We start from the raw sequence: 25,921 nt of genomic DNA on the forward strand, positions 1-25,921 counted from the left end.
GACTTGAAGGCATATAGTTCAGGGCCACAGAGGAAAGGCACATTCAGACAGATGCATACCTCCTGCTGGTAGGCAAAGTCAATAGCTTAAAAACTTAAGACTCTTTAATAACTGAACTGTGGTTTACTGAGGCATAAGAACATATTGAGTAATGAAAACTGCATTCACAAACTATCAGGGAAGCAGGATGAGAGTATTTATAAAAATGTTTTTGGCATTGTAAATGCCAAGAATTTGTACATTTGTAAATGCCATTGTAAATTTGGCAGTCACATTCATAGACCCTTTATGTTCTGAAATCAGATACTTAACCTCCTAATTTCTAAAATTCTGTATATATATTTACATGCACAAAAATATAGAAATGAACTGGCAGTGAATCATGCTAGCAGCAGTTGATCTATTGCTGCAAATACACTGTGCTCCAAATGCAATCTCTCCTTGCCTTACCTGGCTTTGAAAGGCTAATGTTGACTTTCTGGAAGATAGGAAAAGAGCCACTGCCTTTCTTGGGCAGAAATGGAGACGTTATATGGGCCATTACTCAGCTTGTGTGTCTTTTGGGTGATAGAAGAAAGCATTCCTCAGGGTTACTTTGAAGATCATCCAAATATTCCATTTTTTAAAAGAACAAAAATACTATGGCATTGGCCTGGCATGTGCAAGGCCCTGAGTCCAAACCTAGCACTGCAGAAAAAAAAGAAGTGCACCTTTCATGCTGTGTCTTGGAAAAGGACACAGGGAACCTAGTTTGCTTTACAAATGGACAATATAAAAATCTTCCAAAAATACTTTTTTGATTTTACTTTATAATTCAGAGTTCACATTGAGTCAGGGTTATGATAGTCTCACCTTTTTCCTTAGAAAGGATGTGATGCATCCTCAAATATGCAGAAAGGGGATTGTATCATGTAGTAGGGTATATGTTTCAATTTCTATACCATTGACTTATAAGGATAAATACACAAAGGTATTTCTCAATTATTATAAAATAATTAATGTTTACAACTCTGTTTTTTTAAAGTTGAATTCATGGTAACTTAGCAACATGACACTTAATGGAGTTAATTTTGCAACACACCTGAATTGGATAATACCTTTCCAATTAAACTATTAATTCTTGTCATTTAATATTTGGCACTAGGGCAGAAGCCCAACACAGCGAGAATGAAGTACACCTAGCACTGATGATGCAATCTAACTGATTCTTTTTTAGACATATAACAATAATTTCATGACATACCCTTTAGTGATTTTTTTTTAAATACTGGGGGGCTGGGGTTGTGGCTCAGCAGTAGAGTGCTCGCCTAGCACATGTGAGGCCCTAGGCTCGATCCTCTGTACCACATAAAAATAAACAAAATAAAGGTATTATATACAACTAAAAAATAAATACTAAAAAAAACCTGGGTATTATAATTGAAAATCAGCAAAGTTTTAAAATTTTTCCAACAGAATTGAGTATTAGATGTACATTTTTTGTTGAAATAAAGTGACGGTTTAACAGATCAAAAATTTCCAAAATACTTAGAACAAAATCCAAAGGCCTTGTCACAAGATCCACACGGTCCAGCTACTGGTAACCTCCAGACCCAATTATGTGTTATTTTCTTTGCTTGCTGTTCTCCAATCATATGTGCCTTCTGGCCTTTCTTTAAACACAACAAACATAGTTCTACCTCGAGGTCAGGGAAACTTTCTGCCAAGGAAACTCTTCACCTATGTGTTCCTGTGGTTCGTTCCGACACTTCAGACCAATTTCCACTCAGATGCTCATCTCCTCAGAAAAAATTTTTATCTACTTGTATTTTTATTGAATTTTACTCCTACTATAAAGTAAATTGTTGAAACTAAAATTATTTTTCTCATTTGTTTTAAAATAAGACTCTGACATAGAGTGGGAACATAATATTTAGTGCATGAATAAATGTAAATTCTCTTGGAAAAAATTAATTGACTTTACAAGTCTGTAATGATATTGGAGAATTATTGTTAACATTCTTCTTAAATCATTTACCTGATTTCAGGATTATTATATTTTAAGAGTAATATAAAGGCCTAAAATTTGAATTTAGAAATATTTAAACAAAGAATTCATTTTATGTTTGTGACATTTATCCCTCCCAAATTTCTGGACTTCAATTGAGTCATAATTATTTTTGTATAATATAATGAAAGTTATATTTTAAAACAAACATTTTTAAGGTTATTTATTTTAAGTTGTTATATATGACAGCAGAATGCATTTCAATTCATATTATACATATACAACATGATTTTTCATGTTGTACACATAGTAGAGTTACATCATTCGTGTCTCATACATGTATTTAGAGTAATGATGTCCATCTCATTCCACCATATTTCCTACTCTCAAGCTCCCTCCCCTCCCCTTCCTCCCTTTTGCCCTATCTAAAGGTCCTCCATCCCCCCATGCTGACCCCGCATCCCCACTATGAGTCAGCATCCTCATATTAGAGAAAACATTCAGCATTTGGTTTTGGGGGGATAGTCCTTTTTTGGCTTATTTCACTTAGCATAATATTCTCCATTTCCATCCATTTACCTGCAAATGCCATGATTTTGTTCTCTTTTAATGCTGCGTAATATTCCATTGTGTATATATACCACATTTTCCCTATCCATTCATCGACTAAAGGGCATCTGGGTTGGTTCTACAATTTAGCTGTTGTGAATTGTGCTGCTATAAACATTGATGTTGCTGTGCCCCTGTAGTAAGCTGTAAAACAAATATTTTTATTATGAAATTAATATGTTTCATATTAGATAATCTGGAAAATTTAAAAAAACTATATATACAAAGATTAAATTAAATTACCCATAATTTTACTATGCCCACCCCCTAATAAAAAACACTGGTAAAATATTTTCTTTGCTATTAAATAAAATTGAGATCCAGTTGCTTACCAAAGATTATTACCTGTATTTTTCCTTGAATATATGTCATTTAACATTATGCATTGAGAATTTCTTGTCATTACCTCCAGAAACATACTATACTTCTATAGGAGATATTTTCCAAGACCTTTAGTGTATGGCTAAAACCAAGGGCAAAACCAAACCCTACACACACACACACACACACACACACACACACACACACATATACACACACACTTTGCTTTTTCCTACACATTTATACTTACATAAGATAAAGTTTGACTTGCAATTAGACACAATTAGAGTTTAATGACACTAATAAAAATAGAATCACTATTCTGTAAGGAAAGTTTTGCGAGTATAGTGGGTGTGGATTCTCTCCCTCATAATCTTATTATATTTACCCTTCTTATGATGAAGTGAGATGATACAATGCCTATATGAGGAGATAAAATGAGGAATAACAGGACTATTGTGACATACCATGGTGTTAGGCTACTTTATTATAAGGGTTACTTGAGCACAAACATTGTGATGCTGCAACAGTTTGATCTAATGAATGATACAGCTATGAGTGAGTAACAGGTGGGTTACATATGTGGTGTGGATACATTAAACACTCACATCTTGGGTAGGACAGCATGAGATTTCATTGTATTACTCAGAATGTCACACAATTTAAACTTATGATTAATTTATTTCCTAAGTTTGCCTTTTCGCATTTTTAAGATTGAGGTTGACTATGGGTAACCATAGAAAAGTAAAACTATAGGCAAGGAGGGGCCACTGTAATTTTTAATGGCCACATAATATATGTGTCATACATGATTTAAACATTCCCTTATTTTCTTCTTCTTGAACATTTTGATGGTTTTTAGTGTTTTGATAGAATTTTTAAAAATTTCTGATTATCTTTGTATACAGTTATACATATATCTTAAGATAAATGTTTTAAAATGACTAATGCTATTCAATGAAGTGTGTAATTTTACTATTAATAAAGTATTAAGATAATTAGATATTCTCATTTACTTAGGGTTAGGATTTTGTAAATGATATAAAGGTGTTTTGTGTAAGTCAGCTTTTACATGTTGATTCTTTGACCTAATATCATATAATAGATGTTCCCATGTTAGCAACTATGTCTTCCTTATTTTTTTAACTATTGTATATAATTCTGGATATAATGAGCCATAATTTGTTTAATCAGCATCCTACTAGTGGATATTTAATTTTTCTCACTAATACAATTATTGCTTTAACTAAAACTAACCTTACTCATTTGCATAAATATCTAGAATTAGATACTAATTTCACTAAATGAAAGGATTTAACATCTTAAATTTTGACAAATTCCTCTCTACAAAAGATTTGTGGATTTATACTTGTGGAGATAGTAGAGTTCTTTTCTCAAACTCTCTGTAACACTGGGTCTTGTAATCTCCTTCAGTATGATAGGTAATGGGTGGTGTCTTGCTTTAATTTTCATTTTCTATAATTTCAAATAAAATTAGTCTTATTTTTGTATGTTTGTTAGCGATTTGTCTTCTCTGGGCTGTATTTTAAATATTTACTTTTCTTCAGCAAGATGGATGCAGTTAAGTGTGAGTGTTTTGGTCTTGCATCATTTTCAAAATTATTGTCTTTAAGTTGGTGTTAAGGGACAAAATGTAATGTAACATTTCATTGTTACTCTTGTGTTATTTTTTCCTGTGTTTTTTATGTAGAGGATTCTTTGCTTTAATTTTTTTCCAAAGGGAAAGATCTTTCATTTAAAATAGTCATTATGTTCATGTAAATTATTTTTACATATTTGTGATATATTACTGAATTTTAGGAAAGACAAGAATAGAATTATTTCTTTGGTACATAAATGAAGATATTCTTTTTAAAGTTATCTACCCTTAAAATAGAGTTCTAAACTTAAGGAATCTGTTTAAGTATTTTACTATAAGGAATCATGTACTGGAACTACTATTTATGATAATGAATATATTATTAACTCTAATCTATGTAACAATGTAGTAACCATGTACAGTATTCCTACCTTATTCATGAGGGATGCATTCCAATATCCCCACTGGCTGCTTGAAAGCACATATAGTACTGAGCCATAAAATGTAATGCCTTGTCTACTTACCAGGTTTTGTCTCTAACCTTTGCAGTTTGAGACATGACAACAAATCTAGCACAAATTTCTTCTTTCTTTTCAATTTCACAGATGATTTCTTCTTACTATAGATCTTAGCAGTCTCAGTATACAATTTTTGCTTCCTTAAGTCAAAAACCTTCATCTTTTCACTTAAATAAATCACTTTACCGTTGTTCTTTCATATATCTAAATGACCAGCTCATTGGGACTATTCTTAAGAAAGATAAGTGTTACTTGCATGCAAGTTTTGTAATACTGTCATAGATCTGATAACCAAGACAGGTACTAAGTAACTAACAGGCAGATGCATACACAGTGTGGATACACTGAACAGGATGAGTCACATCCTGGGCAACAAGGAGCACAGGATGTCAGGAGATTTCATCACACAACTCAGAAGCTTCCACAATTTCTGGAATTTTCATTTAATATTTTCAGACTATAGTTGACCACATGTAATGAAGCTAGGAGATCAAAACTACAGATAAAAGATAACTATTTAACTTTTGAGCCTTAAAAAAAGTTTACATAATCACAACCAAGATCACATAGTAGCAACCTGAATCTAACTCTAAATGAGTGGTTTCTATTTTATTTTGTACATAGATCCACAGAAATGAGAGGTCCCCTGTCATCGGCATATAGCAATCCCCATTCTTACTGCCATAAACAAATGAGAATAAGCTCAGCTCCTCCTATTCTATATATTATAACTACAATCACTTAAACATTTGAGTCATGTTCTATTCATTCATAAGTTGATTCCACATTCTTTAGGTCATTTTATCTTGAAATAACCATATGAGTTAGACAAAACTAAAAGCATTTCTTTCATTTTTCTCCCAAGAGGAAAAGACAGTGTCAGGGAAATTATTTACTGGAGGTCAGCAGTCAATGAAAAACAAGAATCAGAATCCAGGGCTTCTGAGTTTTAGATGTACAATAATGATCTGTCATTTGGCAAATTAAATCTATAGAATTTGAGGTATTAATAGCCTCTGTTTTAAAGAGGTTAAAAATGAAGCAGAAAACTGAACTATAGTCTTACGATTTTCACTTTTCCTGCATTTTATAATTCTTCATTGGAAAACAAGGCCTGAAATATCAGGCTTACATTTGTGAGATTCTGTCTCTTCCTACTGAGGCTAAGGTGGCTCTTTTAGTATTTATAGGTCAAAAATCTTAAAGACCACTGAATTAAAGTGATGAAAACTATACCTGCATAAATATATATACATCATTCTGGGTCTAAGTTACAAATATTAAAGAAGTTTAAAGTACATGAACAATCATAATGATTAGTACATCATTCAGGAGGCCAGGATTTTGTTTTGGGCTCATTTCTATTTTGAATAGCTTATTAGTAGTATTTTATTAATACTGTTCATACTTGAGTATTAATATAAATTAAATGTTCACATTTTTCAAAGTTAAGTATTTTGTAACTCCCAATTCTACTAGAAAAACACCTTAAATGAAAATCAGTAAGAAACTGGAATCATTAAATGATTTTGCCTTCTTAACAACACTTGCTGGAATCCCTATACATACTTAGCTACATTTTGTATGGTTACACCTGGGAACTTTGCTTAGTGTTTTTGTACCCTTTGTCTGGCACAAATACGTATTTTTCTAAAATTATATCCTGAAGATCATTATCATTTAGATTGATTACTACATAATCAATAAGGTTTTTACTTTGAGTTGCTTTTTCTTATGTTGATGATGAGTTAACAGCTTTTCAAAAAAGTATTTGTTCAATTCTGATCCATTCTTGAGTTTAATGGAACAGGTAGACAGACCTATAATGGTAAAATGGTTTTCCCCACTGAAAATCTGTCTACTCTAATAAGGATCAGACCTTTGGGAGAGTTACCTGTTTGCCATTCTATTTTAAATGAGTTGAGCCAAATGCTTTCAATAATGAATTTATTTCCTGGCAAGTTTCTTGCTGTACCAACTACATAGGCTCCCAACTTAACTTCTGTTAAGAGGAAAAAATAAGTTGAACTCTAACCCTCATCACTAACATTGGCTGCATATATGTCTTTTCTCTTGGCACAGCTCAATGGTTATTCGGGATTTAACCTTGCGCAGTGCTGCTAGCTTTGGCTCCTTCCACCTGATCCGTCTACTCTACGATGAGTACATGTTCTACTTAGTAGAGCATCGTGTTGCTCAGGCAACAGGAGAGACACCCATAGCAGTCATGGGCGAGGTAAGGAGGATAAAAGAACTATGACCCACTGGGTTTTTTTTTTTTTTTTTTTTTTTAACAATCTGAGTTACATTTAAATCTAAGTGTGATAATTATTGATTAAAGCAATGTTTCATAACCAAGTGAGTCTCAGACCCTAGAGGGGCTATGTAATTATTGCAAGGTATCCTTAAATATCCCTGTTCATGTTTGTTTTTAATCCAAGGATTCTAAAATTGTAGATTATATCATGTTAAAGGTCATAGAATGTTTTGCTACTTTATGTAAGAGTCAATGCAAAAGCTTGAGACCCACTGGACTTAAAAAAAAAAATCTACTGAGTGGAAATAAGAAAGATTAATGCTTCTGATAAAGCTAGGGCTGGGAATATAAAGGAAAGATTAAATATTTTATAGACTCTTTATTTTACCTATTCTTCAAGAAGAAAATGAATAATTCTGTTTTGGAAGGATGATGGTGGTGATGATGATTATGGTGACACTTATAATAGCTAGCATTTTTTAGACACTATGTACCAGGCATAGTTCTAAGTTCTTCACACATAATAAAACATTAATAATTACAACAATTTTTTGAGATGGGTTCTTCTTTATCCTCTTCTACAGATCAGCTTCTGAGGTTTATGCAGAAACCTCAAATAGAGAGATTAAATGGTAACATAGCTAAAATATGGTAGAGACTTTTTTTTCAAACACATAATCTAATTTTCAAGTCCATGCTTCTAACCACTAACATTGCGTGTTGGGGGGGAATCTTTTAAATAATTGCTAAATAGTAACTGAAATGTCTTATCTTTGACAAATATCAAAAAGCAAAATTCTGAAGCTAATATAACTAATGAGGGATATGTGCAAATGCTCAAATGATTCAGTGCTGGCTCATTTTATCACATTGAAAAAGGTTCTTTATATTGTGATGAATTATACCAGGCCAGACAGAAATTACCCAAAGCAGTAATGAAATCATTTTCATTTTTAAGCTATTTATATGTGCTTATTTAAGTAAGAAATATTGAAGGTAAATATTATTAGATGTTTTTCTTAATTTAATAAAATAAAAGCATAAATAAAATTATCAAAGTACTTCAAGAACGTCATAAGTATTCTAGTATGAATAAAATACATGCCAAACATGTTCATAATGTCAGTTAAAATACTCATCATTTCCTTTTCTCTATAATTCCTCATAGTGTACTAATGTATATGTCTTTATATAATGTTCTCCATTGGTGATTGTGCTTACATGATGCCAAATGGATATGTGTGAATTTAAGCAAGAATCACTACAGCTTTAAATATTAGACAGAACTTCATGTCACCAAAAAGTGTGAACTTTTCTTAGATTTCACTTTCCCTTCTTGCTTCTTTCTTTAGTTTTTGTGTAGATGTATTATTGTCAAATGCCCTATAGGCATGTAGATTAAGTACTATCAGATTTCTTGACTCAAGGTTCAAGATTTCTGAAGTGGACCCACATTTCAGTATATTCAATACATTGGCCATCCACTTCATATGCTCCAGGGCTTCTTTAACAGAATGAGCAGGATATGACAACAGGAATTCTCTTCAGCGCCATGTATCCACATAATCCTAATTCGTGGTCTCTGCTTTCCTTGCATCTCTAGGTAAAAAAGCAGTGACAGCTTTGCAAACTCCTTATATGCTTGTACAGGAAGTACTGCACCATAATTAAAAGGGACTGCATGATCAATCTAATAACTAATCATTTTAATAGGCATCTTATTTTGCAACATGTAAACAATATAAATGAATATGACCTTGTTACATGAGGCAAAAATATATGAATAAATCTAAATGAAAAAAATAAGACATATAGTACCTTTGTAATATCAAAGATTTAGATACATCTCCTGAATTATTTGTTTACTGTGCCCATACCCAGTTTGTAGAAACGTATTTGATCTGTCTGTGTTCGTCCATTATTCAGCTCAGCAGTCAAATTAAGGCTAATTTTCTAGGTTTGTTCTTCCCATATAACACTGATACTTCATAGACCTGTTGGCTATGGTCATATTATTATATCAAAAATTTCTTGTTTGGGGGGATAAAGGAGAAGGAACTTCAAGAAAGAAGAACCTGTTTTCTCATGTTCCCTTTACATGTTATACCAAGTCTATCCTACATTTTCCCCTTAGGATGACTTTTTTTTTCAAACATCAAATCCAGAAGTGCTTGTATACCCTGTGAGAACAATAGGTCAGGCCCAAATCTTTTGAAATCCATACAATTTACCATTACCCTGAATTGCAGCAAAAGATTTTTAATAATTAGTAATCATAACCAGCATAACAATAGTAATAATTGTCACTGTGGAGCTTATTATACACATGCACTTAGTTAGATTAAACTTTTTCTAATTGTTCTTTCTCGGTAAATGGCACATGATTTACACAATGACATGCTAGATTCCTAAACAGCATCTTTTGCATGTCCTTCTATCTGGACCTTTGTCTACAACCAATTACTAGGTCTTCTCATTCTCAAATCTTTTGCAGTGCAATCATTATCATCTGTCAAAAATGCAAAACTGATCATGTTATCCCCCACTTAAAACTCCTTAGTGAGTTTTCCTTTTGTTAATGAAGAAAATTCTTCCCTTGATACACTAGGTCTTGCGTGATCTGGCTCTGCCTCTCTGATTAGCCTCAACCTCCTACTTCCTACTCCTTCTCTTGCAATCACAGTAGCATCTTCCCTGTTCTCATTCACCAAGCTCATTTTGTCATGGACCACTATATGAATGGTTCCTCCTACCTAGAACCCTTTCTTCACCTCCATGGCCAATATAACTCCTACTTTGTGTCTAAATAACAGTTTCTCAGAGAGGCCTAATTCCCCCAAATTATATTAGATGGTCCTATATTAAAGAAAGGGACAATTATTCTAGCTTGGGAGGACCAGGGAAGGTCTTCCTTGGGAAGACTTTCCCAAGGAAATGATGTTTGAAGTGATAAAGGCCAAAAAGAAATAACTAGTGAAGCTAGAGAGAATCTGGAAGCAAGAGGTTAAGACCACAAAGGCACAGGGAAGTACACATAAGTCATATGTGAAATGGGAGGGAACACAGCTATACTGGGAAATTATCATGGAAAATCATTGAATTTGACATTGTCAAATTCAAAAGTGAAGAGGAAGAATTGGATTAGGATATCTCCCATGTAATCATAGTGTACCAAGCACCATTCCAAATATATACATTAATTTAATAACTTAAAACCCTGTTGAGCCAGGCTCAGTGGCACATGCCTATAATCCCAGCTGCTCAGGGAGCTAAGACAGGAGAATCAAGAGTTCAAAGCTAGCCTTAGCAACCGCGAGGTGCTACGCAACTCAGTTTTTTCAAACACATAATCTAATTTTTAAGCCCATGCTTCTAACCACTAACATTGTGTGTTGGGGGGAATCTTTTAAATAATTGCTAAATAGTAACTGAAATGTCTTATCTCTAAATAAAATACAAAATAGGGCTGGGGATGTGGCTCAGTGGTAAAGTGCCCCTGAGTTCAAACCCTGGTATTAATACCGCCGCCCCCCCCCCAAAAAAAAAAAAACCCTGTTGAATAGATACTGTTATACTTATTTTACTATAATGAAATGAGACACAGAGCCATTTTATAACTGACCCAAAATCACATAAGGGGTTGAGACCACGAAGGCACAGGGAAGCACACATAAGTCATATCTGAGACCACAAAGAACACAGAACCTGTAAAATCAGGTCCTGAAACCAAGCAGTCTGGCACCAGAGTGTATGCTGTTAATTTACCATGTTTATTACTTGCTCCAGGCTGGGATAGAATTGGAACAAAAACAGTTCAGAAGTCAAAAGGGTAAACCTATAAAATAGTCACAGACTTAGCTGGGCTTTTGTTTTGTCTTTATTGATGCTCTGAGAAGTGTCAGAGAGCTACATATGCTCACAGAAAGAAAAAAAAAGGTTTTCCTTTTAAAGTAATTTAAGAACAATTAAAGTATCTTTTCTTTTAATATGAACTTAATAAATGAATTTTAAATCTAACATTATGCTATTTGAGCAAGAACAAGAGAGCAACCATGTTAAACAAAATATGGAAGCATAAAAATATTATTTTTACATTCACTGTAACACTATCACTTCATTTCAACAAGTGACCCCCAAACTTGCAACAGGATCACATCCCATAAGTTTTTGTATGTCGATCTACTACTTTATTAATTCTTCCTAATAAGTTGTTTATGGCATATGCAATTCCAGAACTCAACTCTCCCTCCCTTCCTTCCTTCTTTGCCTAGATGATAGGAAACAATTTATTTACTGCTAGAATTATGAGTTGTTCAAATTTTTATTTAAACATTTTAAGTACATCAGTAGGTTTTCTGGCAATGGTATAATTTTAAGAGTAGAAATAAAATAAACAAGTGATATCTGTTTACATACCTGTTAAATAAAAAAAAACATTTGAAATCATAAGCATTCTGTGTATAACTACAATAAGAAAAGTTGAACAAAAAAAATCCTCTCATTTGAAATTTATGGATGTTTAGAATCTTTCTATTTGGAAGTTTATGGCATATATGCTCAATTTCTTTAAAATACACATAGGTCACTAATATAGTCACTGAATCTATAAACTTTTGATTGCTTCATAAGATAGTTTTCTGTGGTAAACATTTTAATTAATATTTAATAGATTTAATAGATTTAAGTTCCTTTTATCATAATTATATTTATTAAATATTATATCTAAACCACCTCTATAACCAATCTTTTTTTTTTTTTTTTTTTTGGTACTAGGTATTGAACTGAGGGGTGCTTAACCACTGAGCCACATCCCTTGCCTTTTTTTAAATTTTATTTAAGAGACGGGTTCTCACCGAGTTGCTTAGGGGCTTGCTAAATTGCTGAGGCTGGCTTTGAACATGCAGTCCTCCTGTCTCAGCCTCCCGAGCTTCTGGGATTATAGGCGTGCACCACCGCATCTTGCTCTATGCCAATCTTTTGAAATAGGAAGAAAAACAAAAAGGTGCTTCAATTATTCAACTGTAAATATCAACATTGAAAGAATATTTCAGTAAAATTTTTAGGGAAAAAATTAAGAACCCGTATAGATTTACCATCTAAAGATAAATGGATTCATCCAAATTAATGTACTCAAAGTAAAAGGGGATAAAGTCTTCAAAACCTAAAATTGGCAAAGAGCAATAATAATTTACAGAACTTTGGGATTAAAGTTCAGTGAATGAGTAGTTTTGGTAGAAGTACAACCACAGTAAATAAGCATGAATGCATAAAATAAAATAAAACCCAAGAAAAACAAATTTTAATGAGCATTATTCTAGTGCAACTAGGTTATACACTGAAAATGTGCTTATGGAACAATAGACTTGTTATAAAGAGTATTTTAAAAGGAATGAACCCTATTATAAGTTGAGATATTTTGTAGAAAAAAAAGTCTTGAACAGTAGCAGCTTAAAAAATGTGTAGAGGGATATAGCTCAGTTGGTAGAGTGCTTGCCTTGCATGCACAAGGCCCTGAGTTCGATCCCCAGCACCGAAAGAAAGAAAGAGAGAAAGAAAGAAAGAAAGAAAATGTGTTGAAAAGGTGTTATATTATTGTTTATGATAAAGCTTAATATTTTTTTTTTAATTGAGGTCAGACATGTGGCAGTCACTATGCTGTTTTACATCTTTACTTAATATTTATGAAAACCTTGCAAAAGATGAGTTAGTATCCTTTTAACCTGTGATGAAAACAGAGGTTGAAAATTGCCCCAAATCAAAATTAACAAGTCATGCAGACACAGAGGCACATGCCTGTAATTCCAGTGATTTGGGAGGCTGAGGCAGAAAGATCACAAGTTCAAGACCAGCCTCAAAAACTTAGCAAGACTATCAGCAACTTAGTAAAACCTTGTCTCAAAATAAAATAAAATAAAATAAAAAGGGCTGGGGATGTAAGTCAATGGGAAAAGCAACCTTGAGTTCTATCCCCACTACCACCAAAAAAAAAAAAAAAAAAAACTTTAGAAAGTAGGACTGTCTCATATTTCATGTCTCCAAATAGTCAGATGGGCTTAATTCACATTTAAAATTTTTACCATATAAATTTCCTTCAGAATAGGGACTATTTGTTTCATTAAGTTATTTTTATCTGTACTGTACTCCCCAAACACACATACATGTTCATAGACTCATTTTCTTCCACAATGATAAGCCAGGTGCTTAGCAAATAAGCTTTTATTATTTTGTTCCAGGGCTTCTTAACTTTGTCTCTTGATAGTTCTGCCACTCTTCCTCTCTTACTTTTTGTTAGTAGATGTTTAGAATATGCAAACTAAAGGGAATATCAGTTTAAGCAAATTGCAATTGGAAAGCCAAATCTGCCAGAAAACAACAACAAATTACACCCTTCAACTCCTTCATACCCACCCACAGACCAGACCTAAACTGAAACTATTTTTTTTAGAATTTATAGTTTGGTTTTAGCTGTAAATCTGTTCCTACACATTAGCATAATTTCTGACAACTTGAAAATCAATTATAAAGTGACCCCCTTCTGGAGAAATGGAACGGCTCCTTCTTGTATATTTTCATCCTCTGATTCCCTGAGAATTGATCTGCAGAAACTTTGTCCCATTCCTCCCTTTTCTCCTGATTTGTCATCCTGTTCATTTCTCTCCTTGCATTTGAAGAAAGAATCTATTGACTCAGCAGCCCAGGGCTACAACCTGTGGGATTCCTACTCATTAGCTCCCTGTCCTTGCTTTCCTTCCCTGCTGGCTCTGAGATGCTCTTCTGTAGTCCTCTTCAGGGAATGAAGAGAATTTTGATCTGGCTTAAACACAATCCCACAATAAGTACTAAAACAAAATAAATATTCATTCAAGGATGGAAGTATAAAAGAATAGTGTTAAGAACAGACTACCAGTTTACAGGATTCTCATTGAGTTTCATTATTGATACACTGGATTTCTTTACCAGAAAAATAAAGCTCCTAGACCAAGAATTGCAGCTTTTAGGTTTTTATACATGCTTACAACTTGACAGCTGGAAGTGGGAAAAGGAGCAAAAATAGAAGTTCAAGATTTCTTAAAACATTACAATGACTAAAATGGTCACTGTAGACATCAGGAGAAAACTCTCAGAATAGTTCCCTTCAGCAAAGTCTACCACTAGGTTGTCTAGAAAAGAGTCTGGTTGCTCCTTGGGCAGCCCAAACCAAAGAACAAGATAGGTGTCAAAGATTCTCTGGCATAAATTAAGCATGACAGCTCCATCTGCTGGCCTCTGCCACACGTTGTCACCCATGCCTAGTCTAAGTGGTTCTGGTGGAGACATTGACTTTTTGGTAAGTTTTATTCTCAGTCACAGGTGAAGATGGTTATTGCTGATATTGCTAATAAATAAATAGCCCTTGTTTGATATTGGAAAGATCTTAAATTTAAAGGAATTATTTTCTGATTTTCTTTATACCATCATTGTAGTGAAATATACTGTTTTAAAATATAAAAATGAGATTCTCTAAAAGAATATGGGCCTTGTGTGATGATAATACTAACACTTCAAATTCAATTCAACACTTCAAATATTTGTTATAAAGGTTTCCTTAATACAAAGAGAACATGTTTCTAACCCCCCACCCCACTACATTGTTTCTCGGTTAATGATTTTTAAACGGAGAGGTAATATAATCAAAATTCAATCCTACTTTTCTAATGCCATTTCCTATTAGATAATGCAGATAACCTCAAGGGAAGCCAGTCTTGAGTTAGGAACAGGGCTCTTTCTGTTCTGTTCATAGTTTTATTTGAATAAAGAATATGCTAGAATGCCCAGCCCTAACATTTATAGGGCTTAAAGTACTATATGTCTAAATATTTTAAAAATTGTAAGCTAAACTTAAATAAAATCTTCTCTGTCCACCCACCTTGACAGATATATCTTCTTAAATGGAAAGGCTGAGTTTAAATGTAAAATCCTATATCTCCTCCAGATTCCAAGCCAGAGAATGATGGCATAGACGCAGCCAGCCTTTGGCCCCTAAACACCTCTCTTCTCATGCATCATTCCCCCATCTTATACTATGGGTAGTTCTGAGCTCCCCTTTTGTGGACATCTCAGCCCAGTGTTTTCTCTGCCTCTTGCAAACAGTTGTCTTGGCTGTCCCTTCTTTCCTCAGAAGGGTAAACTTGCAGAAGAGACCTACACAGGCCTAGGAAGGAATTTAGGACCTTGGGGCAGGGAATTCTGGGATCTTAGAAAACAGGAGTATGGTGTGTGTGTGGAGGCGCAGGGGCAGAGGAGTCAGTGTAGAAGTAAAACAGGCTCCAGGAGGTATATCCACTTGGCTCTGAGGGGAACAGCCCTGAGAAACACAGAGTAGTACTTTGCATAGTTAAACACTTCACTACCTGCATATCCTCCCATGACTGTTCCTTGGAGATTTTGAAACAAAATTATAGAAAAAGTACGTGTGTTGCTGGGTTCCCATGGGCCACAAAAGCCGGAATGGTTAAAGCTGTAATGTAGTTATGCTGCCCTGTGTGCAGAGTGATCCCAGCACATATCGCCAGGACACCTGGCCCAGCCCAATGAGCAGGACTAACAGCAATGATAGGGTGGAATATCCTTTGTATGGACCCAACTGACAGAAATCTTGGTCTTTTTAGCAGACTTAAGATTTTTAAGAAACTATTTGAAATTATATATACATAAGTACCCAAGATTTTGCCAAATGAAACACTGGTATTCCTTGCAAATACTATAAAATTGGAAAGTAAGCAGTTTTTATCCTCAGTTATGAAACCCTATGCCAATGCTAAATGTAAAATGCTTTTATGACTTTGGTTACCATTTAAAAGACATTTAAAGAAAATAATGCTATGGAACCTCTTACAACTTAAATTTCAAAACATTTCTTTTCACCGTCCAAAATAGTTCTTACTACCTAACCCCCTTCCGATGAGTTCTATTAACTAAGGTTAATATAACAAAAATTATAGACCATTGCTCAGTTATATCTGATTTATAAAGTTCAGATTGTTACAAAGTCCAAATTCAGTATAGAGTATTGAAAAAATAACACTGGGGCTGGGCATGGTGGCACATGCCTGTAATTCCAGCAGCTCAGGAGGCTAAGGCAGCAGGATCACGAGTTCAAAGCCAGCCTCAGCAAAAGCCAGGCGCTAACCAACTCAGTGAGACTCTGTCTTTAAATAAAATACAAAATAGGACTGGGGGTATGGCTCAGTGGTTGAATGCCCCTGAGTTCAATCCCCAGTACCCCCCAAAACAACAGAGTAATGAAACAGGAAATTCCAAATGTGAATATGAACAGTCTTTCTCCTTCTGTAAGGAAGGCTTTAAAGGGCCTCATTCTTTCATTAATTTCATAGAAGAGCAGAGAGAGTAGTAGTTGATTAGGCTAACATTTATATATTGATATTCATACAAATTCATCAGTGATTTTCAGTTGTGTGATCTCCATCATGCCAGCTGATTCTTCCATGGTATTTGCTTGCATCATAAATGCCTTGATCAGTACATAAACTGACTTTCAACTCCAGGTTCAGATTGAATTTATGTTGTCAACTACCTTAAGTCCAAGAGTAAGATACAGTTCCATTCTCCATTTTCTTTTTGTGCTTCCTTTTACCCCACTCAATTAGAGGTATTTCATTTTGAAATCATTATATTATGACTATTGAATGGAATTCTAGGGCTTTATAGCAATCATATTGAAAGTTAGATTTTGAAGGCAATATGACTTAGTAGACCCACTCTTTTATGATCTTTTGCAAACATGAGCATATTTAATCCTCAAATTAACCCTGTTTTATTTATAAAGAAATCTAAGGCTCAAAAAGTTTAACTTGTCAGGAGTCACATCACTCACATCATTGATAGTGGTAGAGTTGTAACCCAAACCTGGGTTAGGCTGGTCCACATCTTCTGTTGTTCTTCCCATGCAATACTCCACGCATGAATTGAAATTCCATGTTTCCCATTTAATATCTTTGCAACCTAGGGAAGTCATACTTACCTTTGCTTGAGTCTTAGTTTTCCCATAAACAGTCTAATCATAGGACCATTTCTTCACAGGGATATTGTGAGAATTACCTTAGTTAGGAAGGTGGGTAGATAGGAAGACAATGGGCCTATAGTAGGTATTTTATATTAGTTCCATTTTCTTTTGCTTTCCATAAATACATAAATATTGAAATTACACATGTCCTTGTATATATGTATCACTCAGGACTATATTCCATTGCTTTCCATTATGGATTAGATTTTTAAAAATTGAATCTGCACTGAAAATTCAAGTAATAATATGTGCAATTAGACCATTAGTATTTGGGCCCATGTCTTTGTAAGATGAACTTAGAAGGTAAAATAAATAGAACAGATAGCATAAAGCACATGCAGGCTGTAATAATACTTTATTGTAACAGAAAAATAGCCTGCAGACAGTTTCTGAATGTTGAGTCAAATGATTTATGGAATTACAAAGAATCCAATAGCATTCTTTGGTATATAGCCAAAGTGATAATCAGAGGCAAACTAATTCAGTGCTTTGAAAAACACAACCAACAAAATAGAATGGGGAAATAAGTCAATTAGAAAAGAAAATGGCAACATTAGGAAGAAGCATAAACATAATTAGGTCTAACTAGGCAATCATCGCTAGACTCAAATTAAATCTTAACTAGTAGGAATGAATGAAAAGTTTCATAAGTACTTATAAAACAGGGATTGTATTTACCTATATAAGTTAATAGGTAAATTAAGTCCCAAAGATACATGTTATTTCAACTAGAAGATAGAAACCACTTCAAAGAATTTTATACTCATCTGTTCCATGCCTATGACAACTTAAAGATCTTCATTCCTAGAGCAAATGATTCATTGGCAGAAATTGGCAAAATGTATCCATATACACATATATACATATTTTCTTTCTACATAAGTGAATTTGGAGTTACTATTGCTGCCAACTCTGGTCTGCAGTCTGAGCCCAGAGTATCACTTTAATTTGAATCTGTGTAGATTGCTCCTAATGTGGCTTATATACTCAAATGAGTAGTATTTTTTGGATAAAATTTTTCTTATCAATTATTTGGCCTATCAGGTACTAATGATGATTTCCAGGTCAGCAGGAATGCTTAGGGCAGAGGGGAAAAGTGTACTTTTGGATTCTGCTGCTTATGTGGCCTGTGGTCCCTTCCTTTGTCCAATCACATGACAACATGTTGGCATCTGTCTACCAGCCTTTGCCTAGCATGGATCCTCACAGAATCATCAGGGAGTGCTGGCACAAGAGAGCTTCCCCAGGTCTTTGTAGCTCCTCATGGAACAGCTGACGATACAAGCTGATCCTCATGAACTCTTGACAAGACCAGGATATATCCTATTCTCGTGGATAACTCTAATGTTAGAGTTGCTCATTAAACTTCATTTGGGTGTGGGTTTTAGGGTGTCCTGGTCTTTCTACCCCATAGCTTTTAGTTTCCTCAGTTTAATTTCAAATTCATTCTCCAGATTGGCTTCCTTGTGTAACATTAGCAACTTTCAGCTCTGTGATCCTGATAAACTTCTTAAATGTGGATATTATTTCAAAAATCCTACACATAGGAACTAATGCTATAAAAACTTTACAGATTAATAGTATGTTGTATATAAAATCTAAAGTCTGTAAATGAAAAAAGTGACAAATATATATCATAAAAAATTGATTGGTTGCTAAATACTACCATACCCTACTCCACCCTAGTGAAGAAGACAAAACAAAAAGAATTAAGAAAAAATTACTATGTTCTAAATAGCTTAATCTGGTTGGGTGTGTTTCTATCAGTACTAGGGAAAAAATTAATGTCATATGGTTTCACTCAAGCAAATGTGAGAATCTTTTAAAAATAACTTGGGTGTATGTGGTAAGCAGTAAAATGGGCCTCCAAAGATGTCTACATCTTAGTCTCTGGAACATGTAAATATGTTATATTGCAGATGGAACTGAGGTTGCTAATTGGCTGATCTGAAAATAGATTGCCCTGGATTAGCTGAATGGGCCCAATGAATAGGGTCCTTAAAAGTAAAAGAGATGGCAGAAGAATATGTGTAGAGTGATACAATATGTGAAAGGCTTGATATTGCTGTCTTTGGAGATGGGAAGGGGTGCAAACCAAGGAAATGAGGGCAACCTCTAGAAACTGGAAAAGGAAAAAAGAAAATTCTCCTCTAGAGCCTTCAGACCCTGCCATCATCATTGTTTTAGCCTAGTGAAGGCTCATTTTTGAGTTCTAATCTCCAAAATTATAAGATAATGAAGTTTGGTTTACTTTTATCCACTAATTGGTAAGTTTGTTGCAGCAGCAACAGGAAGCTCTTACAGTATGGAAGTGACATTGATTTGAATAAATACTGCTCAGTTATTACCTTCTAATTTCTTCCAGTGCAGTATTTTTTTCTTACTTCTTCCTCTCCTTGCCACACATCTCATTATCACTTGTGCATTGATGATCCAATCCTGAAAATCATATTTATGTGAAATTATATCCTTAAATCTTCACCTACCATCCAAATTAGAAAAAGCTTTCCTATCTGACAGGGAAGAAACATTCCCCGTGTGAATTATTAACACACAGTCTTTTACCCATCTCTTGTCTTTCACCCTTCCCTGCAATTTTGCATCATATACTTTTTCCCTCTTCCACTAATTTGCACAAATAAACACCAACCTCACTGGTACTCAGCAGGCCGAGGCAGGAGGATCAGAAGCTCAAGACCAGCTGAGCAATGTAGTAAGACCCTGTCTCAAATAAAAAAATAAAAAGGGATTGGTCCCCAGTACCCACCCCCAGAAAAAAAGCAGAAAAGGAAAAGAAAGAAACACCATCTCACTCTATTTTTGTTTATATGTGCAACATTCAGAGAATGAAGAAAGATTATTTATAAAAATGACTTACATCTTTAAAAGATGACTCTTGATTCTTACCCCATGGCCTTCATCAGTTAGTGCCCCTGTGCACGAGATGGTCTTGCTTTTAAAGCCTCTGGTTCCACATCTTTATTGTGGCAAAAGCCCTTATACCTCTCTTAAAGGTAAAAGCTTTTCCCCTCGTGGCTCATGAGCTGGAGCTGGTCTTTTAGTCAGAGCTGCTGAAGCAGCTCCTCTTTAGGCCAGGAGTCAGCAAAGGCTCATAGCCCAAATTCAGCCCATCATCTGTTTTTTATAACAAAAATTTTATTAGAAGTAAGTCATGCTCATTCATTTACCCATTGTCTATGGTTTTTGCAATAGTGTGGCAGACTGACTGATAGTAGTAGTTCTTTTGGATCATAAACCTAAAACATTTACTGTCTGGTCCCTTAACAAAAATGTTTGGCAGCCTGTTTTTGCCACTAGTTTGGGGTTTTTTTTGTTGTTGTTGTTGTTTTTGCTTTTGTTTTGTTTTGTGGTAGCTTAATTAATATAGTGATTTTACATTTGGACAGCTAATATCTTAATAGAAAGGGAGGGAGAGTTTGTATGTGTGCAATGGAGATAATGATTATTATCTGTCTACTTTTAAATCTATAATCTAAATGCACTAACAGGGATATTGTCTATAAGATGTAGCTTGTATATGAGATGTTCACCTGGTTGCCCAAGATGACTTGTCCTTAAGAGGAAAGTTAAGTAAGATGCAGTTCTTTTGATGTCCTTTCAGCGTACCAGGTCAGTAGGGTCAGATTGATCCCTGCACATCTGGTCTACAGGTGTTGATAGATGATGATAATTATTGTAATAACGTGATCCTTTACTCAGTGACCACTAGTACTATGTGAAGTTTCAAACTTGTTTTTGTTGTTTTGTTTTGAGGGCTTTTGGGGGGAAAAAAACAATGAGAGAACTTGTAACATAAGCATGGGTTATGATTACTCAAAGTCTGTTCTTCCTAGAGTAGGGTAAGCTCTTCCAGCAAGGAAGGTGTTCTTAAGGATGAGGTCTTCATTCTGATCCCTGAACTCTTTACTTCCACCCCCTCCTCTGGCCCCCATGGATCCTTCCTTCCTTGCTGTCTGAGCTCCCTAGCTTCGTGGCTTCCTTTGTGTTGTTTCATTGCCCAAGTGCTATAGTACCAGGCTCACCTTGCTTTGTGTCAAGTCAGCTAAAGCTGAGTCTAATGTACAGTGGTCTCTATAGTGCACCTGTATCCTCTGTCACCCTTGTAAGCCAGATTCCTGTCTGGTGCCTGTGCTCAGGGGCAAGTATTAGGCTTCAAAGTCCTGTGATGAATTGCTTCTCAGCTGCCTAGCCACAGCCAGGGTCACACTTGGAGACTCTCAGGGATCTGCCCATAGTTGCCCTGACTCTGCTGTCTAGTTGCCATCTTATACTTCATGGTCATCATTAGTCTCACCATGAATTTGTGGTTTGACAGACTGCCAGTGACTGCCTTGGCCATGCATTTACTTTGTCAGGAGGGTGTTCACTATTATGATCCCAGTTAGGACACAAGTAAATTGTTCCTAGGATAGGAAACAATAGACATACTTCATTTATGATCCATTCTAGCTTTTACTTTAGAATATTGCCTACCTGTCTAGCTGAAAGAATTTTAATTCCTACATATATTGAATGCCATGTTTTCTATCTCCAAAGCACTTTTTAAAGTCCCTTAATTTATGTTCTTTCCTCTGTTTATGTATCCAGTATGTATCTCTCTTCCTCCTCATCCACTGCACCTTCTTTCCTATTTTCTTCCCTTTTTCCTACCCCTACAGCACTCCGCCCCCACTAAACTGGGAGTCAGACTATCTAATCTAAAATATAGCACCACCATATTCACTATCTGATGTTAGATAAATCAACTCATCATTTTCATTGCTTATAAGATGAAATCTAAACTTGCTACCTTGCTAAAAGTGTAAGGTTTTGATGAGGCTAAAATGAGGAAGTCAATGTGTTTATTTGGTAATTATTTAGCCTTTAATATGTATTAAGCACTATACTAGGTTCTGGAATACATTCACAAAGAGAACAAATAGGGTTTCCCCCTCCCCAGTGCACTGACATGTTGGGAAAACAAATAGTAGATGAGCAAACAAAGTATGTGTTGCGAATTCTTGCAAGTCCTTCAATGTATTTTTTGAAGGAAGTGAGCATGATGCAATGATTGAGAACAACAGAGAAGGCAATTTAGGAAAGCTTCTTCAAGAAAGTGATATGAAGAAAATGACACTTGAGGTCATAATATTTGAAAGAAAGCCTACAATACACTGAACCATGAATGTACATTTTATGTGGTAAGATGTCACATCAAAGAATAGTAGCTCCCTCCAATCCTTATGCAACAGGGGAAATTACAATGCAATAAGTTCCTTTCATTTCTGGAGCTGTAACTTCACAATAATCCCTGTACTTTCTTGTGAGCTTCCATTTTGTCATCCACATCTCTGACTATTTCCTCTCTCCTGTTTCTCATGTGTGCTAGCCTAATGTAGGTATTGTCATCTGTCGGTCTGCTCTCAGCGGTCCTCTTCGTTATGCCCACTCAAGTCTTCCCTGCCACTGTTCATGCTTCTGCTGTTGTGACATGCTCTTAAATCGTTGATTTCCACTTCCAAGGCCTTGACTCATGTTTCAAAGTCTTCCCTGAAGTTTCCTAGACTGCCTTAGCTTTCTGCTCACCTATCTACACTTCATAATAGAAGTATCTTCTGATAGTCACCTCCATGAGGAATGAATATTTCCAAAGTAATCTGAATGGTATTTTCTGGCACAGTACCCAGCATATAGTGCTCTCAATAAATATTTATAGAAGAAATGAGCAAATGAATTAATTCTCTGAATATTACCCAGTCTATCTGTAGGATTATAGTTTTCCCCCTATAATTATATATGTGTGTATTTGTGTTTGTGTTTGTTTTTACTAAGTATTGAACCCAGGGGTACACAACCATGGAGCCGTATCCCTAGCCCTTTTTCATATTTTATTTAAAGACAGGGTCTTACTGAGTTGCTAAGTGCCTCAGTAAGTTGCTAAGACGGGCTTTGAACTCATAATCCTCCTGCCTCAGCCTCGAGAGCCACTGGGATTATAGACATGCACTTCATGCCTGGTTATATATATAATATATAACATAATTTGTTATATATTATATTATTACATATTATATATATGAAATATATAATATAATTTATTTCTCACATGTTGAATGCATATAAACACCTTTTTTCATATTAAGATATTAAAATATTTTTTCCACAGAATTTTAAAGTTCTAAATCTGTTCTCTCCATATGCTATAAGTGTAGAACTTTGTCATTAATCCCAGAGACAACTACAGGCATTGACAGCATTTCTGAGTTCTTTGTACCTTGTCCAGAGCATAGTGATAATCACCCAGGATTTAGAATATGGATATTGTTTTACTAATGACAGTAGCAGTCACTGAGAATCTAGTTATTTTGGTTTTTATTTTCAGGATCATAAATAATCAAATTATTTAGATTAAATAGCAGTTATCTAAGGAAAATATTTGTATTAAGGAACTTCTTGTGTTTTCAGAGTTAAGGAGCAACTAAAACAACATTTCTTTTGACAAAAATGTACATATAAGTCTGGCCACTTTGTGTGATCCTTTTAGTCATTAATGACAACAATAATTTAGTCACAAGCAACTTTCAGAGCTCTTTCAACAAAAAATGAAATACAGGTTGAATATCCCAAAAAATTCAAAATTCAGAATACTCCAAAATCTGAAATATTTTGAGCACCACTACAAACAAAAAATGCCACCCAATGCAAGCTCATGTGATGGGTCACAGTCAACTCAGGGGCACTAAAAATATTGTATAAGATGACCTTTCTAGGCTATGTGTATAAGGTATGTATAAAACATAAATGGATTTTCTGTTTAACACTTGGGTCCCATCTGCAAGATGTAACTAATTCAGCATTCAAAAATCCAAAATCTGAAACACTTCTGGTCCTAAGCATTTCAGATAAGGATGCTCAACCTGTATTCACTGTTTAATAAATACAAAGTTATGTTTAGAATCATCATTGCCAACTTCTTTCAAGAATTGGATGTGTTACCAACTATTTCATTTTAAATAAATAAAAATCTTACATTGTATTCAATTAGAAGTAACTTTATCTTTTATCTATGGGCAGTCTCTGTTTACAGTTCTAAAATATTTAAATAATACCAAAAATTGGATAAATAATCCTTTGGGGTTCTGTTATTAGATTATATTTTGTAATTCAAGAAGTCCTACATAATTTACACTGTGAATTTTATTTAGACAATCCAAAATAGTTCAGAACTTATGATTGTATATTTTTTGCCCAGTAGGATATAACTATAAAGTAATGGCAAAGACTTTCAAACAAACATACTGAGAGTTACTACCCAGGAGGCACCCCACTTCCCCTACAGAGAAGTCACCTAGGAAAGCTGCACCTTGTTCCAGCAAAGACACCATGGCCTATCAGTGGTATGGCATGCCTCTCTGTGAAACTGCCTTGGAAAGGCTGAGAAATCATAAAGAGCAGCATAACATATTATTTTAAATATCCTGAGTGGTAGCTAAGATGAATTTGATTTTGGTGAGAAGTCATCTTAGGACAAAATGCCGTGAATGCAATTTAGAGTCAGAGTTGGATATAGAATAATGAGATGGGCTTTCTTGAATAACAAGTGAACTAACTGTTGAAATGGATTGTCAGACAGAGGAGGTCCAGAGCCCTGGACCTTGAAATCAATGTGCAAGCTCCCAAGGTAGCTACTATGAAGAATAATACTTATTAGGTAGGAAAAATAAAATCAACGTGTGTATGTTTGCAAAATAAGATCAGTTTTATTACTTTATAGACATACCTTGTAGATGAAAAAAATACTCCTATCATGGAACTCTTTATAAGCAAACTTCTGAATGTAAGTAGAATTTCTGTCTCATCCTTTCTAAGCCCATTAATAAAGCTAAATTTCTAATAATGACTTACTATTTTTTTAAAAAAAGTAATGTTTACCATTTTTGAAAGTGGATGCTTTGCAGTTGCTCTTCGCCTTTTTCAGATTAGCTTTGTTACCTCTGCTATCAATGTTTTATCTAGTGTATCCCTATCTGAGACTCTCAATGTACTTTCTCACTGTAAAATTATCATCAAGCTATTGAGCCAAAGTAGAAAATAACATATATGCTGAAGGATATTAATTGTTCCATATTGCTGTGAACTCTTTAGTTTCCATTAGTAATGATCAGATGCCTTTCTTTTTTTTCAAAGTGGAACCCTGTTATCATGGTAAATAAGAACATCAATTAAGACAGAAGTGTCAAATTAAAATTTTTATAAAACTTAATAGTATCAACTTTGGGGCCCCTATTATTTTTTTATTTTCTCTCATAAAAGCTTTAAAAAATACAGTTCAAACATGTTGCTCTAATGTAGAAATTCCAGGTAGACTCATTGGCCATGCATCAGAAGTGGAGCTGATATGTCCTGCTTGATTGGGACTTGTCCAAATTTATTCCACCACATTCTGTTTTCGTCCAGGTCATCCAGACCCCCATTTATTCATCACTGAATTGAAATAATAAAACATAAGATGGAGCAAGGAAGGCAGAAAAAATTGTTATCCTTCTGCAAAGAAGCATATAAAAGA

At 34.6% G+C, this 25,921-nt stretch overlaps 1 protein-coding gene across 1 annotated transcript in view; it reads left to right on the forward strand.

Annotated features, from left to right (window-relative positions):
* Rfx3 (regulatory factor X3) overlaps nucleotides 1-25,921 on the forward strand; it is a 211,380-nt gene that overhangs the window by 174,670 nt on the left and 10,789 nt on the right. Inside the window, exons 12-13 of the mRNA XM_048806776.1 lie at nucleotides 7,118-7,271; nucleotides 25,130-25,192. Coding sequence (XP_048662733.1) covers nucleotides 7,118-7,271; nucleotides 25,130-25,192 — 217 coding nt within the window. The remainder of the gene's footprint in view (nucleotides 1-7,117; nucleotides 7,272-25,129; nucleotides 25,193-25,921) is intronic.

The sequence above is a fragment of the Marmota marmota genome, unplaced genomic scaffold (assembly GCF_001458135.2).
Source record: "Marmota marmota marmota unplaced genomic scaffold, marMar, whole genome shotgun sequence".
Taxonomy (NCBI): Eukaryota; Metazoa; Chordata; class Mammalia; order Rodentia; family Sciuridae; genus Marmota; species Marmota marmota.